This window comes from Acanthochromis polyacanthus, chromosome 16 (genome assembly GCF_021347895.1).
Source record: "Acanthochromis polyacanthus isolate Apoly-LR-REF ecotype Palm Island chromosome 16, KAUST_Apoly_ChrSc, whole genome shotgun sequence".
Taxonomy (NCBI): Eukaryota; Metazoa; Chordata; class Actinopteri; family Pomacentridae; genus Acanthochromis; species Acanthochromis polyacanthus.
The window spans coordinates 9,618,410-9,635,089 of record NC_067128.1 but is presented as its reverse complement, the minus strand read 5'-3'; the positions used below and the strand labels follow the sequence as shown (position 1 = coordinate 9,635,089).

Genomic DNA, 16,680 nt, shown 5'->3' with positions numbered 1-16,680 from the left:
ACTTTTACCAATATTGGAAAAAAATAAAAGCTACACATGGTGTAGATAGTTAATCATTTCTAATTTCTTTACAACCTCAAGAAACTTCAGCTGGTGGAAGATGTTTCACCATGCTGGATGTATCCTCCAACAACTTGCTCCTCTGTTTACTGTTTTTGAGCCATGCTGCTTTTATTTTGTTGATCCATTATGTAGGTCTTGTTTGAAACATTTTGTGTTTCGTTTTTGTCATTTTTTTGTCCTGTTTTTGTTATTTTCTGGGTTTTTACTTGTTTTGTGTCTCATTTGTGTCGTTTTGTGTCTTGTTTTTGTTTCTTTCTGTGGTATTTTAGCCATTTTGTGTCTCTTTGTGGTCATTTTACCTCCACAAACTAAAGATATTTAATTATTTCAATGTTTCCAGCTTCTACAAACTTTTCCTCTCTACTCCACTCATCAGCTGCATAAAGATGTTTCACCATGCTGGATGTATCTTCCAACAACTTGCTCCTCTGTTTGTTTTTGAGCCATGCCGCTTTTATTTCATTGATCCGTTCTATTTGAGTTTTACCAAAAAACAGTGAGAACTTTCTGCTTCTTTACAGGGTGTGGTTTATTTTTGGTGAAGTTTGAGATGCGTAGTGATTTTAAACTTAGATTTGGTTAGTTTTTCCTGACTAAACTACAGGTCTCAATAAGTTAGACTTAGCTGCTTCCACAAGGTTGGACCAGTTTAAAGTGGTGAAAATGCAGGGCTTTGTGCCTCCTACTGCCAAAAAGAATGGTTTAATCCTGGTTGGTTGTTAATTTAGAGTTTTTATCTTTGTGAAAGTAACACCAGAGATCATCCAACTGATGAGTTTGGTCAAATTTAAGCAAACCAGTCCATTTATTGGAAATATTTTTGTTATATAAAGTGCATAGAAGCAGATTACAGTATTGCATGGACTTAATAATGGCTAAAATTAAACCTCGAACCGCTTTTGTTCATTACCTGCCCTGTATTTGTAGGCTTTACTTTATTTGTTCAAACATGGCCCTGTCAATGATTGCAGACTCGGCTATTAATTCGTTTTTATTTGTGGAAATATTGTATAAAGCAGTTGGGGTTAGTAGTGTTTTACAACATATGTTTGTTTATTTTTAATACTTTAAATGGGAGCAACTGTAACAGAAGCAATTTAAAGGAGATTTTTATATATGTTTATTCTCACAGTTCCAGTAGAAATCAAACTAACAGCTATAAGTTGTCTTGTTTGTGATCCAGGAGTCCAAGGAGTCGGTGCTGCTGTCCAAAGTGTCCAATCTGCTGCAGAACAAGGCCTTTCTGCAGCCATGATGAAGATACAGGTCAGTGCAGAACATTTAGACTGCTCTCTGTATTTTATTTGATGTGTTTTTCATGGCTCATTTTTACAAAATCTGTGCATTTTGTTTGAATTTCAGACCTTTTGACAAAAGTACGCATTAAGCTGAGCAAGTGAAACCCCAAATAACAAATGATATATGTATCATTTTTATGCAAGAAGGTTTTGCCATTTATACAGTATGAGTTGCTGCTTGTCTCATTTGATAGAAATGTTGGCATTTTCCTCCTATTTCTGACATTTTCATGAAAAAATATGTCCTATACTTGAGAAAATGAAACGTCAGTTCACCAGGTTTGTATGTATTTTCATCATTAGTTTGTCATTATCGCTTCATTTCATGCAGGAAACACCCTGTTAATACCAAAATTAAATCTATTTATATTCTTAATCTAGCCGTTTTTTATCTTGTACAGTTGTTTTTGCCCATCTGTGTGTATATTTTATGAATTTTTGCCATTTTAGAGAATTGCTGCTTTGCATTTTTTGGTATTTCTGTCGATTTTATGTTTAATATTATTGAGTAAATGTAACCACAATTGACAACACAGTCTTATGTATATTTTCTTCATTACTTTCACATAATTTCCCCGTTTTCTATGCACAAAATCCCTGTAAATAGCAACATCACATCTATTTTATTCCTATTTTAATTACTTTCAGGCAGTTTTTTCATAATTGTAAGTGTATTTTGTGAATTTGTGGCACTTGAGAGCATTGCTAGTTGTGTTATTTGACAGAAATATTTCCATTTTACTTGTATTTCTGACATTCTGATGAACAAAAATGTCTGTTATACTCAGATAATTGAAACTCCAATTGACTAATTTGGTTGTATAGTTCAAATGCAGTTTTTTATACTCAGTTCTTGTCATTTCTGTGCTGGCTAAAATCTCCTTTTAAAGGAAAAACTTTGTGTAAGTGTGTTTTCACGTCTCAAAAAGTGTACGTTTATGCATCATTACAGGAGATGTCCGGTCAGCAGCAAACGTTCTCATCGGAGTCAGATTTTGACTTTCCTCAGGACGACGCTGCATTCATGGCTTCAGAGTTCAGGGAGGACGGATCGGATTTTAACGTGGATCATTCAGGAGGCGGTGAGGATGCAGCAGCAGCAGCGGCGTCGAGTCACGTTGGTGGGAAACAATCAGTGTTTGACGGATACAAAGATCCAAGCAAACAGTTCAGTGGACAAACCAGAACGTACCACCAAGCTGCCAGGTACGGATGATCCGTCAGTCAGGCTTTACCGCTCTTTTTGGAGATGCAGGCCGGATGGTCTGGGTCCTTCGTATGTATCTGATTTGTTTTGATCTTCTGGTAGGAGATTTTTAATTAAACTTAAAGTCACATCTATTGACGAGCCTCTCAGAACATCTGAGTCAGGCTTATTTGTGGATTTGATTGATTTAATTTTTTTATTGCTCTTCTTAGAACACATTTTTTACTAACTGAAGACAAAAAGCACAGTGTGATTCGATATTATGTTTGTTTTTATCAATTTTTAAAATTTCATTTTAGATTTTTTTTATTTCTTTTTTGACCTATGGCTAATGTGATTTTACTGTTTTATTTAATTTCATTAATTTTATCGTCTTTTTTGAATGTGGTATAATTGTGTGCTGTTGACTGTTAGACAAATTGACCTTCAGGTGATAGTCAAGATTACCTTAAACCTGTTTGTTAATTTCTCTATTTATTTTTTAATTATTTTTATATTTTAGTCTATTCTAGTCTTTTATTACTTCATTTTTTATTATTTTATTGTTCTGTTCTTTGTGCATTTTGACTTCTGTTTTGCCCCTCACCTTCAAACTATATATATTTTAATAATAGATATCTAACTTTATTTTATTTATTTATTTTATGATATTTCATTGCATCTGATTTGATGTTTCCTCATTGCATGGATTATTTATGTTATTTATTTTAGTTTAGTTTTAGTTTAATTAAATAATTTTTTAATTTAAATTTTTAAATTTATTTTACTTATATATTTATGTTTTATTTTATTTAGTCTTATTTTATTTCATTTTATCTCTCTCTGGTGTTTAATCAATGCATTTTTCATTTTATGTAATTTTCTTATTTTGTTATTTTTCTTTATTTTATCTTATTTTATTTTTAATTATTTTATTATATTTTAATGATTTATTAAATTATTTTTTGTTTTTTCATTGCATGTGTTATTTAGGAGTCTTCAGTTGCTCAGTCTCTGTGTTTTTGAGTCCTTCGTTTCTATCATGATGTTGGGAATAGGGGGTTGTTTTAGTGCATTCCTATTCCTCTTCCTGTATGAAAAGCGCTTTACAAATGAAGTCTGATTGATTGATTGATTGATTGTGCAGACACTTCATCGGACACCATCACCTCTACAGCCACAGACTGAACAGACACGTGTGGACTCAGCATCACTGTCAGCAGCTCAGGAGCTACCATCAGGACCCGTCCAGTGTCGGAGGACTGACCGCCGAGGACATAGAAAAAGCCCGACAGAGCAAAAGGCCTGAGATGAAGCCACACAAACAGATGGTAAATCCTGCACCATACCCACAGCTATTCAGGGAAACCGCTACTGTCTATTTGTGCTAATAGAAAGATAACTTCACATCCTGTTTTTCTGTAGCTGAGTGAAAGAGCCAGAGAGAGGAAAGTGCCGGTGACTCGACTCGGCAGACTCGCCAACTTTGGAGGTAAGGCAACCGATTTCTTTTTCTTTTCTTTTTTTCTTAACTGTGTCTGAGTGTTGGATGATTCATCAGTGGTTTGTCTGACTAAATCTGTAGTCAGTCACATCTCTGTGTAAATCTGCACGTACTCTGAAGCACTATGCCAGCTGATATATCCTGCAACAGTTACACGTGAGGTAACGTTTAAGTGCATCTTATTTTAAAAAGGCAGCATCATAAACCCTGATAATTCCTTCTAACATCTCTGAGCTTTTACTTTGAAACTGTAATGCACAGATTCCTGGCGACTCCTTAAAAAAACTGTGCTTTCCTCCACTGTTACCTGGTAGACTCTTGCTTAGAAGTTTAACCCAACAGAGCAGGAGCCGCTAGTTGATGATTACTGGTTTGGGACTGTTAGAAGAAATTAGAATAGTTACAACCTCTCAGAACATGTATCATAACTTTGTTAACGTCATTAGTAAAAGCTTTGTGGATTTGCCTTAAAGCTGCTGTTAGATTTGCCCTGCTGATAGAGCCACCATAACGTTATTCATCACTGATGGAGGCGGCCATGTTTGTAGTCCATCTTGGCTGCAGAGAGAAGGGCAGACATGTAGACTTGGGATTAGCTCCTTGAACAAACGGTCACAGCTCGAGAAAAAAAATTCTTTCGCCATGTAAAGCACAGTCTTATTGTGAACAATCTGATGTTTTTTTCATGTCGGTGCTGTGTTTTATACAGGTTTGGTGGCAGGTTAAACAGACTCACAGTTTCTGATTTTATAGCTCTGATATAATGGAGGTCAATGAGAGCTTTGGTCTGAGGTCATATATGGAAAAAACTACTCCTACAGCAAGAAGACTCGCACTGAGTGGAATAGGACAAAAATGTCTACATTTTTTATGTATAAATTCATCATGTGGAGTAGAAACTGTGAGAAGGAGACGGAGGTTAACTGCACTTTTTTCATAAAATTCCTCTTTTCAGAATATAGCTAAAGAGAAATTCTGGATTTTAAAAGTGTTCAAAAAACTTAAGCTGTGACTGCATAAAAATGTAAAAGATATCAATACACGGATTTAGACAAATACTGACTGCAATTAGTTGCAATTAAGTGTATGTTTTTTATGAAAGCCTAGAATAAATAGTATTTTTTTTAGTACGGCTTCATGTTTTCTTTCTTCGAGCAAGCGTGTCAGACAGAGCCCTGTTTTTTACCTCTGTGACTCTAGTTTGATAGTCACTACACAAGAGATTGTGTCTTTTCTTTCTGGTTAGCGTGATTATTACACAAACTTTAAAGAAGTTGCTCCTTCAAAGTCATAATTATGGTTCAATGACGTCGTAATCTGTGGTCGTAATCTGTGGTCGTCCTCTGTGGTCGTCCTCTGTGGTGGTAACATGACATAGAACTGGGTTGCTGCAAAAGTCTGGAGCTGTGACTGTAATCTCCCACCTGCCTTTAAATCCGGGGTCAGTGGGTTCAGTGCAGTTAGTGGTGGTATGTCAGTTCATGATCTTCTCCAGGTCTGCACCGTGACAAACAGCAGCCACTGAATGTACAGTATGTGCAGCATGTATATGCTAAAAAAACTAAACAGTTACAGGAGATATAACATGCAGGAATCTGTCTGTCAACACTGGAGCATAAACAAACACTTCAAAATTAGGTCAAGGCTCCCCAGCTTTGTTCTTGTCCAGATTAGAAAATAAAACGCATTGTTTGGCTGGCTAACAGGAACAAAAATGACACACTGAAGAAACAGTTCTGCAACATTTCAGGCATATATGTTCTAAATCTCTGTATCTTATTGCTAATATTTGTTGCTGTGTTTGGGTTGAAGGTTAAGTCAGCAGCTCAAATACAATAGACCTTCTGTCATTCAGTGAATCTCTCCTCACAGTTCACTAGCTGTGGAAAAAACTGCTGCTCTGTGAACTGGAAACAAAGACAGTGACTCATCCACACAACACTGTTCCAGTGTTCAGTGTGCACGTTTGTGCTCGTGCATGGGACAGGATGAAAAGGGAAGGAGATGGTGGTGAAAGAGGGCAAGAGTCTTGGGAAATCTGGCTAAAACTGTGACATGCTAACTAGCTAAGTGTGCTGACAACGTAAATATCAACAATCATTCTCTAGAGTTACAGACTTCACCTTTATTTTACCGTTTGACAATGTTGTCTTCTAGTTGTGGCACATTTGAAATCCACAAAAACTGCCTGTTTGAAGTAAAAATGAATCAAAAAATATGTTAGAGATAAAACAGTTCCAGAATAAAACAATTTAGGGTGCATCTGAGGGATCATCATCCAGCATAACCAGATTATTTGACAGTCAAATCAAACCCAGTCAAACTGTTATGTTGTGCAAACAAACAGAATATTTTTCCATCTGTGGCAAAGGTCATGACACTTCAATGCAGCACCTGCATTGCCATTTGGTCAAAAACTTCTACAAGTAAAGGTAAATATAGCGTATTTTCTGCAGGAGTATTCTGGTCATTCTGGATTTTAAAATCATGAGCCACAGTATAGACACTTTAGGTGTAATTTTAGACAAAACTGTACTGACACTTCTTTAAGGAAGTTGTCTGGCATTAATGAAGTTACAGACAAGTCAGGCAGTGGGAATTATAGCAAATGTGTTTATAAAACATGTTTTAAGCAGCTGGAGTTGACTGAACTGCAGCAAGTGTTATCTAGTCAGGATGAAACAGAATTCACATTTTACAACGAATAAAATAAAAAGAGCGAACTTTGATTCTATAGCACCTTCCAAAACTGAGGTTACAGTGTTTCACAAAGATTAAAATACACAAAACATTAACATAACATTAAAAGAGATGAAACATCTGTAAAATAAAATGGAACAAAACATTAATGGCAACTTGTAAGATCAGTTTCTTCTGCACTAAATATGATTGTTAGGTCCATTAAGAGCAGCCAGAAGCCAATGTAAACTTACACATCTTGAAGTTTTTCTTGCAAATGTCATCAGAGGAGGAGCATTTGATAGAAAAAGAAGTGCAGCTCCAAATCTTTTCTGCTGCTGTTAACCTCACTGTTTTGTTCTTTAAAGGCTGTACTGCTGCTGTTTGACTTTGGTCACACCGACTATTATTCAGTATAAGGGTATTTGGATAATAAACAAACACAGTAAACTGAAGTTGTCCAGCCACAGTCAGAGCAAACCAAGTGTAGCTGTGTAGACCAACAGTAGACCTGCACAGTGTCAATCGCTATTTTTCACTTTGTTAGTTTATTCATGCAATAAACTCAGCAAGAGTTCCAACTCAGAATTTATTGACAATACATTTATCCAACTGAAGATGCAAAAATGATTAACTGAGGGTGCAAAGCATATTTTTGCAGCCCGTAAAAGGTTAAAATGTGCAGCAAAAGCCAAAAGTTATAGCAGTTGTACACGCTAAAAATTTCGACACTGCTTACTTTGGATTTTGTCACTTTTTGTTTGATTTACAATATAAGTCAACCATTACTGAAAGTATGTAACATTATATTAGCATGTTAGCTGGTAGTCACAGTCAGGATTTCTGCTTATTACGATGTAATATATAAATAAACAAATATAAAATTGTCTATGCAGATAATACAGATAAAATAACTTAGTTTCAACCTGTGCAAATATGACAATAGAATGTCACAATTAGAATGTTTTTTAGTCTTTTTCAAGTATTTTTTTAGTTGTACAGTTTCTAAGCTGCTGCAGTCACTGAGTGGAGACGTGAAGCTTCTCTGTGCACAGCAAAATGGCTAGCATCTACTTTAGCCTGCATGTGAGGTGTTTAGGGAACATTTGTAAAGTGTGATGTCCATTAATAATCAAATGTTCGGCAGTGAGGTGCTTTGAGTATATTTTTATTTATGTTTAGCCTCCTTGAGATGCTCTTAATACATGTGAAGAGTATTGTGTTATTTTAATGCAGATTTAGGAGCAATTGTGAAGATGCAATGAAAATTTTTATTATGCAGCCATGACCGCAAGTATAGAAACTTTCTATTACTATCAAGTCGTATCTAGAAGGATGTTTTTCAGTGATAATCTCATGCAGCAAAGCCTCAGTGTTCACAAGTGCAATGAAAATCTTAGAAGTAGTTTGACAGCAGCGATCACAGCTTCATTTCAGATGGATATGTTAGGAGGTGGAGAAAAAAGCGAAGCCAGAAATGTGAAGGAGACGTTAAACCGGACACTAGTAAACCTAGATGAGTCAAGGGTGGATGGACAACACAAACATCTGCAAAGTAATTTTTGGTCTTGCATCTGTCTGAGCTGCTACACTGCAGTCACTGAGCAGAGACTAGAGGCTTCTCTGTGCACGGCTAACTAGCTAGCATGTACTTTAGCCTGCATGTAAGATGTATTGAGCCAGTTAGGTTTTACACGTGCATTTGTATTAGCTTCTTGGAGATGCTCTGAATGCATGGCAAGAGTATTTTAAGTCTTGTTTTAATGCAGGTGTGTACTTTAGCAGCAATTGCAAAGATGTAGTAACAGGTGCCTGAAAGTCAAGTACAGAATTGAGTCCTTTTTTAATCTCCAGGTCGCATCTAGCAGCATGTTTACCAGTGATAATCTCAAGCAGCAAAGCTGTAATGTTCACACAAGCACAGTGAAAATCTTAGAAGTAGTTTGACAGCAGCGATCACAGCTTCATTTCAGACGGATATGTTAGCAGGTGGCAAAAACCGAAGCCAGAAATGTGAAGGAGACGATAAACTGGACACTAGTAAACCTAGAGGAGTCGTGGGTGGATGGACAACACAAACATGTGCAGCAAGATTTAGCCACAGCTCATTCCAAACAGGTTACGGAGGCAGCAGGTAGAGGCCCGGTTGGTTCAGCATGTTGATAGTGGTAACATTTAGAAGGCGCTGAAAAGAGGAGGGGAGGCACTGCGAGAATTTAGCCTCAGCTTGTCCTTCACTCTCAGAAAGTTGTACAAGCTTGCAAGTGCATAAATAAGGTTGCAAAGTGATTCATGGTGCCATAAATCTGTCTGCGTGTTTCACTTGTGGATACATGTTGCTGTATTGTGAGGTGAAGAAGTTTGTGAGGAAACATTTGAGTTATAAAGGAATGCAAGTGATTCTGTAAACACTTCTGTAGGTCAGATGACGGACAGGCGCTTGTGCTCAGTCTGGAAAAATATCAGTCAGGAATCGCTGATCCGTCTTTGGCTGCGAGTTTCACACACTGATTTATATGTACAGTTACATGACGCTGGCTCATCTTTAAATCCTCTCTAAAGCAGGAATAAAACAGGGAGTTGACATTATGTTGGGTGGGAAGACGCTGGATCAGTTTGCACAGCTCTGCATGCAGTGTTTTTTAGAAAGCCTCGAATACAAGACGCTGAAGCACGCTGCGTCCTGATCTGCCGTCGCATCTCAGATTTGCTGCTTCAGAGACGGAGAACGCTGACTAACTGATTATGTAATGCTGAGTTATATAAGGTGGAAGCTCAAACAACCCCCTCCTCGTGCATCCTTTGTTTTCGTCATCCGCTTATAAAATCTTCCAGATTTCTGCGGCTTGATCGTAAAATGATTAGATGACTGATATAATCATCTGTAATTTATATTAAAAAAATGCTCTGTTGGATGGCAGAAGTGCAGCTGTTGCCGGTTATCTCGTTGCACAATAGTGAGGTAATCCAAAGGTTTATCTGCTTAAAATTTGTCGCGTGTTGTCTGTATGTTGTTTCAATGAAAGTGTTACCAACAGCAACAGATGGCCTCATCTGTCGGTTTATTTTAGGACGGCAGTGAAGCAAAGAAAACTTGGTGGACTGAAATCGTAGCTGCTTTTTAACAAATTGATGGAAAAAAATAATAATTATTGTGCGCTGAGTGCCGACATTAATTCTACACCGACATAAAAATCCAGTATTGGCAGCATGTTAAATCATTTGAACCTGGTTATTTTCTACTGAAATCACAACAACAGACTCAGATTCTTTTAATTTCTGAAAATGATCCAGCACAAGAACTACTGAGGAATATAAAGAAAAGAAAAACGTTAGTTGCTGTTTTTAGATGATCTGCTGTGTTGGTTGTTGAGCTCCGATATGCAAACTGCTTTTTGCAAAGTTTACACTCAACTTTTTGTCCATTTGTTTGAACAAATTGCAGAAGCATCGACTTTAACATGGTGTCAGGTAGTTTGGAGCCCACTCAGAGTGAACAGAGAAATTTCTGTCAGTGTTGATATTTATTGACAATTTTTGATGGCTTTCTTTCTTCAGACCTGGAGAAGAAAGGTTTGAGTTGAATTTAACCGTTACATTTATCAAGATACATCGGTAGTAATGTTGTTTAAACATGAAAAACATCGAAAAAAATACATTTACCCATATAAACATAAAAAAATAAGGATAAAAGAATGATCTCACCTCAATACACATTAAATTTAGAAAGCAAGTAAAGCGTGGAGATGCATGGAGGCCAACCAGGGCAAGATACACCACACTGGTCTGGACCAGATACCACCAGACAGGAACCCCACATCCACGTTTTCATGCATCCCAACATCACGTTTCCAGAATAGACTGCATGAAGGCGTTGCTTAGATGGAGGTGTGGGAGACACAGGGTTGTTTTTAGACCATGAATGAGTCTCATGAGGGCAACCACCGGCACCGGCACCGGTGGCACGGACTAGCACTCCTCAGGATATCTGCACAACGACAGCGACAGATGCTGAAGTGGCTTTCTTATGAAGAGATAAAACACGCTGATTATTATCCAGGAATGGCACACACTTGGAATTTGTTTGTGAAACCGAACTTTGCATTTCATGATGTGCCCTCATGGTGGTTTGATGTAAAAATTTTATTTAAAAAAAGTCGATATTGGTATTGATGAAGTGTCTCTTGTCGATATATTTTGCTATTGCCTACACCTACTTATATGTGTTTGCTCAGACATCTCATCCAGAACTTCATCCAAAATGACTTAAAAATACAGCAGTAACAGCGCTCGATTTAGACGGTCGCCAGGTCGCCGCGAGCGCCGGGAATGATAGGAGGTTGATGACATCATACAAAGTGGCTGCCTCCATGAAGAAAACATGATGCGCGGTTCAGCTCGATCGAGCGGATTTGGACGGTCGCCGGGTCACCATTTGCGACTAAAAACGTCGCGGTGACCTGGAGACCGTCTAAATCGAGCGCTGAGTAAGACTTTTTACAAGTGTAAAACTGCATAGAAGCAACTATGTAGTTGGGAAAAGTGAGGATTCTATGTCCAGACAGGCTGCACAAGGACAATCATTGTGAAATCCCAAAAAGTTTGCAAAAAAACACAACTTTCTGAATTGCAGCCACTTAAATTCACTACCCCCTACAACTGCACAAACACTGATGCAGGGATGACTCAATTATGTGACATAATGATGGAAAACTCCCCAAAATTTCTACTTTTTCTTCAGAATTTCAGCCTTTTTGCATCATAAAACATCTGAAATCATGCAATACCTGTGCAGAAAGATTGTTTTCAAGGCGTATGTTGCTTTTAAAGTCTTACTGTTTGAATACATGTGTGATAGTACACAAAAAAATTGTCATTAAGCTGCTTCATTCTAACTGTGTTTGTTTCTGTATCTGTGTTTGTTGCAGGTTTAGCAGTAGGTTTGGGAATTGGAGCTTTGGCAGAAGTCGCCAAGAAAACCATCAGGCACAACGGAGCTGCAGGTAAAGCACAGACTTTGCGGTTTTACAACTAAGAAACAAGCAACAACGCTTACTTATGCATGAGTATTTAAGTATGTCTGTCCTGGAATTACAAAATATACCGTGGATTTGTAATAATGTGATGATTTGAAGCTTCATGACGGAGCTTCAGAGCATGCAGGAGATTATGCAACAGCTTCGTTTTTAAATACCGCCTATATTAAAGCTCCTCGGTGCCCATCCCTCATGCATGTTCCTGCACGCAGCACACTTTATTTAATGTCAACAGAGTGCAAACAAAAAAAAATAAAGACATAATTGGGCGGCCTCGTTTACCAAACAGACTTTGCAGCTCCGTAATCCTAAAGCATGGGCTAAGCTCAAACGGAGCGTAAATCTGCAGCACGTGTGCATCTGTTTGTTGGTGTTTATCTGAGTGTGTGTGCTCGCTGTAATCCCTGCAGGGACGTTTCGAAACACACTCGTAGGTGTGTGTGCGGCAAATCTCCTTTAAAGCCTCTGAAGGCGGCTTCAGACGCAACAGAACACAGAACCTGATGACCTACTGACACATATACACACAGTTGTACCGACATAAGTAAATACTGAAGCCCAAGTACTCGCATTTAATGACAGGTACGGGTCTTAAATGAGCGCTGGAGGATTAATAAGCTAATAAATGACACGTTTTAAAGTAAGAATAACATTGTTTTGAACGTTCTTTCTCATCACCACAAGATATTCTGTCTGTCGGAGTCTCTATCTGATTGTTTAACTGTTTCTGTGTTGATAAATTTGCTTTAAAATTTAGAACATCATCTGAACTGTCAAAGTTTCAGTTCCCCCTTAGAGCTTTATTTTCATCGTTTCTCTCACTGAAAGTTGTGGTCGAAGAAGTACTTTAAATGTTTAATTCATCAAACTGTTAATATTACACAGCAAAAATACTGTCAAAAATAAAGTCCTGCATTCATTTTATTCACAAAAGTGACGAATGAAAGAGTTTTATCAACGCAGTGGACTTTTACTTTTAATTTAATGCTGCATTTCATAATAATAGTAATTATTATTGTTTTTGTTTTTGTTGTTGTTAATAATAATACAAAGATGATGATAATAATGATATTTTATCGTTGTTAATAAAAAATCTGAATATTAATTATGCTTTTATTATCATTGTTATTAATAACACAAATAATAAGAATAATAATTATATAAATATTATTAACTTTATTTATATAGCACGTTTTAAAACCAACTCTACAAAGGGCTTTACTGACAAAAAGAAAAGAAAGAAATTCATGAAGAACATTGAACAACTGAGGAAGGGTCGGCACAACCATGGTAAAAGATTTTCAAAATAAATTGGTACAACAGCACCAGATTGAATAATAAATACCACATCTAAGTAGGAGAAAACAGGTGGAATGAAAGAAAAATAGATTGTGAAACCATAAACAAAAGGCTGAAAACAATAATAATAGTACTAATAGTAAAAAAAAGTAAAATAAATAAGCAAATAAATGAAGAGTAAAAAGAATGAAATGAAATAAATAATGTTTAAAAAACAATTACAGGATAGAAATACTAAGAAATAAAAATAGAAATACGTTGTATAATATTATATTTTAGTTTTTAAAATGAAGTGATTCCCCAAAAGCTTGTTTTTTAATGCTGTAAATAATTATTATATTTATCTTTCATTGAAAACACACCTTACTGTATATAATAGTGACTGGTTCAAAACAGTGTCCAAGTAGAATTAATTCATATAGCATACATTTGTGTACAAAAAATACGGCAGTCTTAATTCTTTCATTACTTTCTTCATTTTTTTCTCTAAATAAAGAGAAAAAACATTTATAAAGTACAGAGAAGAGTACTGTTGATCGATCTGCAGTATCTGTAAGACTAGTAGTACCGGTAGCAGCTTGATGACACCCACCACGATTCATATTTTGATCCCAAATACCTTCATGTGTACATTTCAATTTAATCTTGAGGCTCTTTTATAATTTCAGGCTTTTTATGTTCTGTGAAATTAACATCGCGTCTGTTTTGTGGTCCTTCAGGCGAGAATAAAAAAGCAGTTCTGGACTCGAGCCCTTTTCTGTCCGAAGCCAACGCTGAACGCATCGTCAGGACTTTGTGCAAAGTCCGAGGAGCTGCGCTGAAACTGGGACAGATGCTCAGTATTCAAGGTGACACACATTCACATTCATAGATTTGTAAGGAGGACAGACGGTTGTACTCATTCTGGAAATGATCTGTCAGTCAGAGTTGCTGCAGGAGAAGCTGCTTGGCTTTAAGCTGCACTCAGAGTAACAAAAACAAAGGATTACAGTCTGTAATTTATCGGGTTTTGGATTAAGGTTTTGTGGAAATGCTTTAAACATGAGATAAAAACTTTATTTATCCAGGAGGAAATTCTTTTGCTAGATGTTGCTCTGGATGAAAAAATTAGAGAACATGAGAAAATGCAGCGCCTAGCATAGAAGAAGTAAGATAGAAGTACGATATATTACTGAAAATACAGATATGGAAGACTGTAATACCTGCAGTAACACTGCATATGAAATACTGCACATGAAATAGAAATATTACACAGGAAATTTAAATGTTGCACCAAAAAATGTAAATATTCCACATGAAAATGTTAACATGACACTTGAACAGGTAAAGGGTGATTATGCACGAGTAATTTAGAAAGTAAGGGATTGACCTCTGTTAATGTCATTGAAAATACTGCTTAACTTGCCTATAACACATATTAAGATGAGACATGACATTTTTTTTTTAATTATGAGGGAAACCAGGAGGGGCATCATCAGATTTATTATCATCGGACTCTTTCCTAGTAGACTCACAACCTCTATTATCATTGTTCAAGTGCAATATTTCTAGTGCAATACATCTGTTTACTATTTCTTCAGCTCATTTTCTATTAAGCTTTCTTGTTATTATTATTGGTATACAGTTTACGGGGCGCCTGCATAGCTCAGCGGGTTAAGCGGGCGACCCATGGACTGGTGCTGACGCAGCGGCCCGGGTTGGATTCCCGCTCATGGCCCTTTGCTGCATGTCTTCCCCTGACTCTTCTCCCATATTTCCTGTCTCTCTTTCACTATGCCTATCAATAAAAAACTGATGAAAGGCTAAAAAAAGTAATATAAAAAAATTAGTATACAGTTTACACCTTGTACTTGTGTTATCTTATGTTATTTTCCTTATTTTGATTCTTATTTTTTCTAGACACTTGACACTCTGAGACACTTCACACAAACACTTCTAGAAACTTGCATTTTGTACTTTGAATTCTTTGTTATTTCAGTTTTGCTACTAACCTCTGTGTAATTGTGTATATTCCCGTAACATTTGTTTATTGTATCATACTCTAGCAACATAATTTCCCCCAGGACGAATAAAGTGGATCTTATCTTATCATCTTCCAGTTAGTAACTGCACACATTCATTTCTGCTTTATGGGTTAATTATTTACCAAGTTGAATTATTAATATGATAATAATAACTTCATTCATAAAATACGGAACAGTTCCTGTTGGCACTGAATTTCGTTTTCCAGGTTCATTTTATGTCCAGTTTCTTGGAAGAGGCCATTAAATTGTCAAAAATCACCTAGAAATTCAAAAAGCTGCCTGTGATGAACTCAGCTAGTCACAAATCATCGATATATTCATCCAGTCTTCCAACTCTGCCACAGATCTGACGTCAGTATTTGAGTTTTAACCTTTAAAGGGTATTGCACAGCTTCCATTTACCAAGGCTTGATGAGATGTTTAAAAGGACTCAGATGTGAGTCTGGGTTTGTTTTCAATTCAATCCAATCAAACTCCAACCTGAGTCACTTTCCTCGTTTGAGTCGTGTTTTGGCTCAGTTTCTCTACAGAGGAAACCCTGGATCACAGTTGTCGGCACTGAAAGTTGGCTCAGATGTCTGACTGCTGTTGCCAACGGTTCAGCTCAGGTTATATCTGTGCTGCTGTAGTTATAAACAGGTGAAGCAACTCGGTTCAGATGAAGGAAAGTGTGTTTTTCTATAAGCTCCAAGCTTGCATGTAGGTCAGAGCTCAGTAATAAGATAATACTGTGAGTTGGATGTCCAGCGGCTGTACACATTCTGGCACTGAGTTAATGAAGTCGGCTCAAGTAGCGGCAGTAAACATCATCACAACTTTGTTTATTGGTGCTGAACCGCAGCCTGACCTTGGCTGCTGACCTTTGCCTCGGAGGCGTCCGGAGCTACAAACATGTTTGTGCAAACTTTGTGGACGGTACAGTGTTGCTAAAATCAGATTCAGCACAATAGAGCTAGCTTGTCTGCCTATCTGCAGGTTTACTTTATCTTCAAAGTGGTGGCAAGATCTTAAAATCAAGACATTTCCGTCTGTAGCCTCCCAGTTCTTCTACAGAGAAAGCTGAAGGTGGAGATGTAATAATAGTCCGAGTAAATCTGCAGGATAAAAAGCACCGTGCCGCTCTTTGCCCACTCTTTGCTGACATTTATCTGTCATGGCAGGAATGCAGTCGTGGGCGGATGATTGTCTCTCCAGCCATTGTAGCCTTTTAGCTCCAGTCCCAAAATAGAGTTGGCCTTGAAGCTGTTTTTCAACATAAAGTTTGCAACCCTGAGGCTAAGTGGTGGCTTTTTTTCTATTATTATTATTGTTGTGAAAGTGTTTAAACCTGGAATTAACTCCGCACAGCTCAGTGATGAAGTTTCATGCACAGCTTTCTAATTATTTAAGATAAGATCATTCTTTAATAATCCCACAGGGCGGGATTTGCAGTGTCACTGCAGCAACAAGGACAGTGCAAAAACATGGAGGCATCAGTGAGGCATTTAAAATATGCACAAGGATGCAGCATAGCAATACGTAGTAGTAGAACAGGAGAGAATTTGACATTGAGAATCTTCTAAATGCAGAAAATGTCAGTATTGCACAGGTT

At 37.1% G+C, this 16,680-nt stretch overlaps 1 protein-coding gene across 1 annotated transcript in view; it reads left to right on the top strand.

Annotated features, from left to right (window-relative positions):
- The window catches only part of coq8aa (coenzyme Q8A, genome duplicate a), a 40,352-nt gene that overhangs the window by 9,895 nt on the left and 13,777 nt on the right, over window positions 1-16,680 (top strand). The window contains exons 3-8 of the mRNA XM_022189138.2: window positions 1,247-1,329; window positions 2,314-2,567; window positions 3,695-3,878; window positions 3,973-4,039; window positions 11,659-11,733; window positions 13,785-13,913. Of these exons, the coding sequence (XP_022044830.2) occupies window positions 1,247-1,329; window positions 2,314-2,567; window positions 3,695-3,878; window positions 3,973-4,039; window positions 11,659-11,733; window positions 13,785-13,913 (792 nt within the window). The remainder of the gene's footprint in view (window positions 1-1,246; window positions 1,330-2,313; window positions 2,568-3,694; window positions 3,879-3,972; window positions 4,040-11,658; window positions 11,734-13,784; window positions 13,914-16,680) is intronic.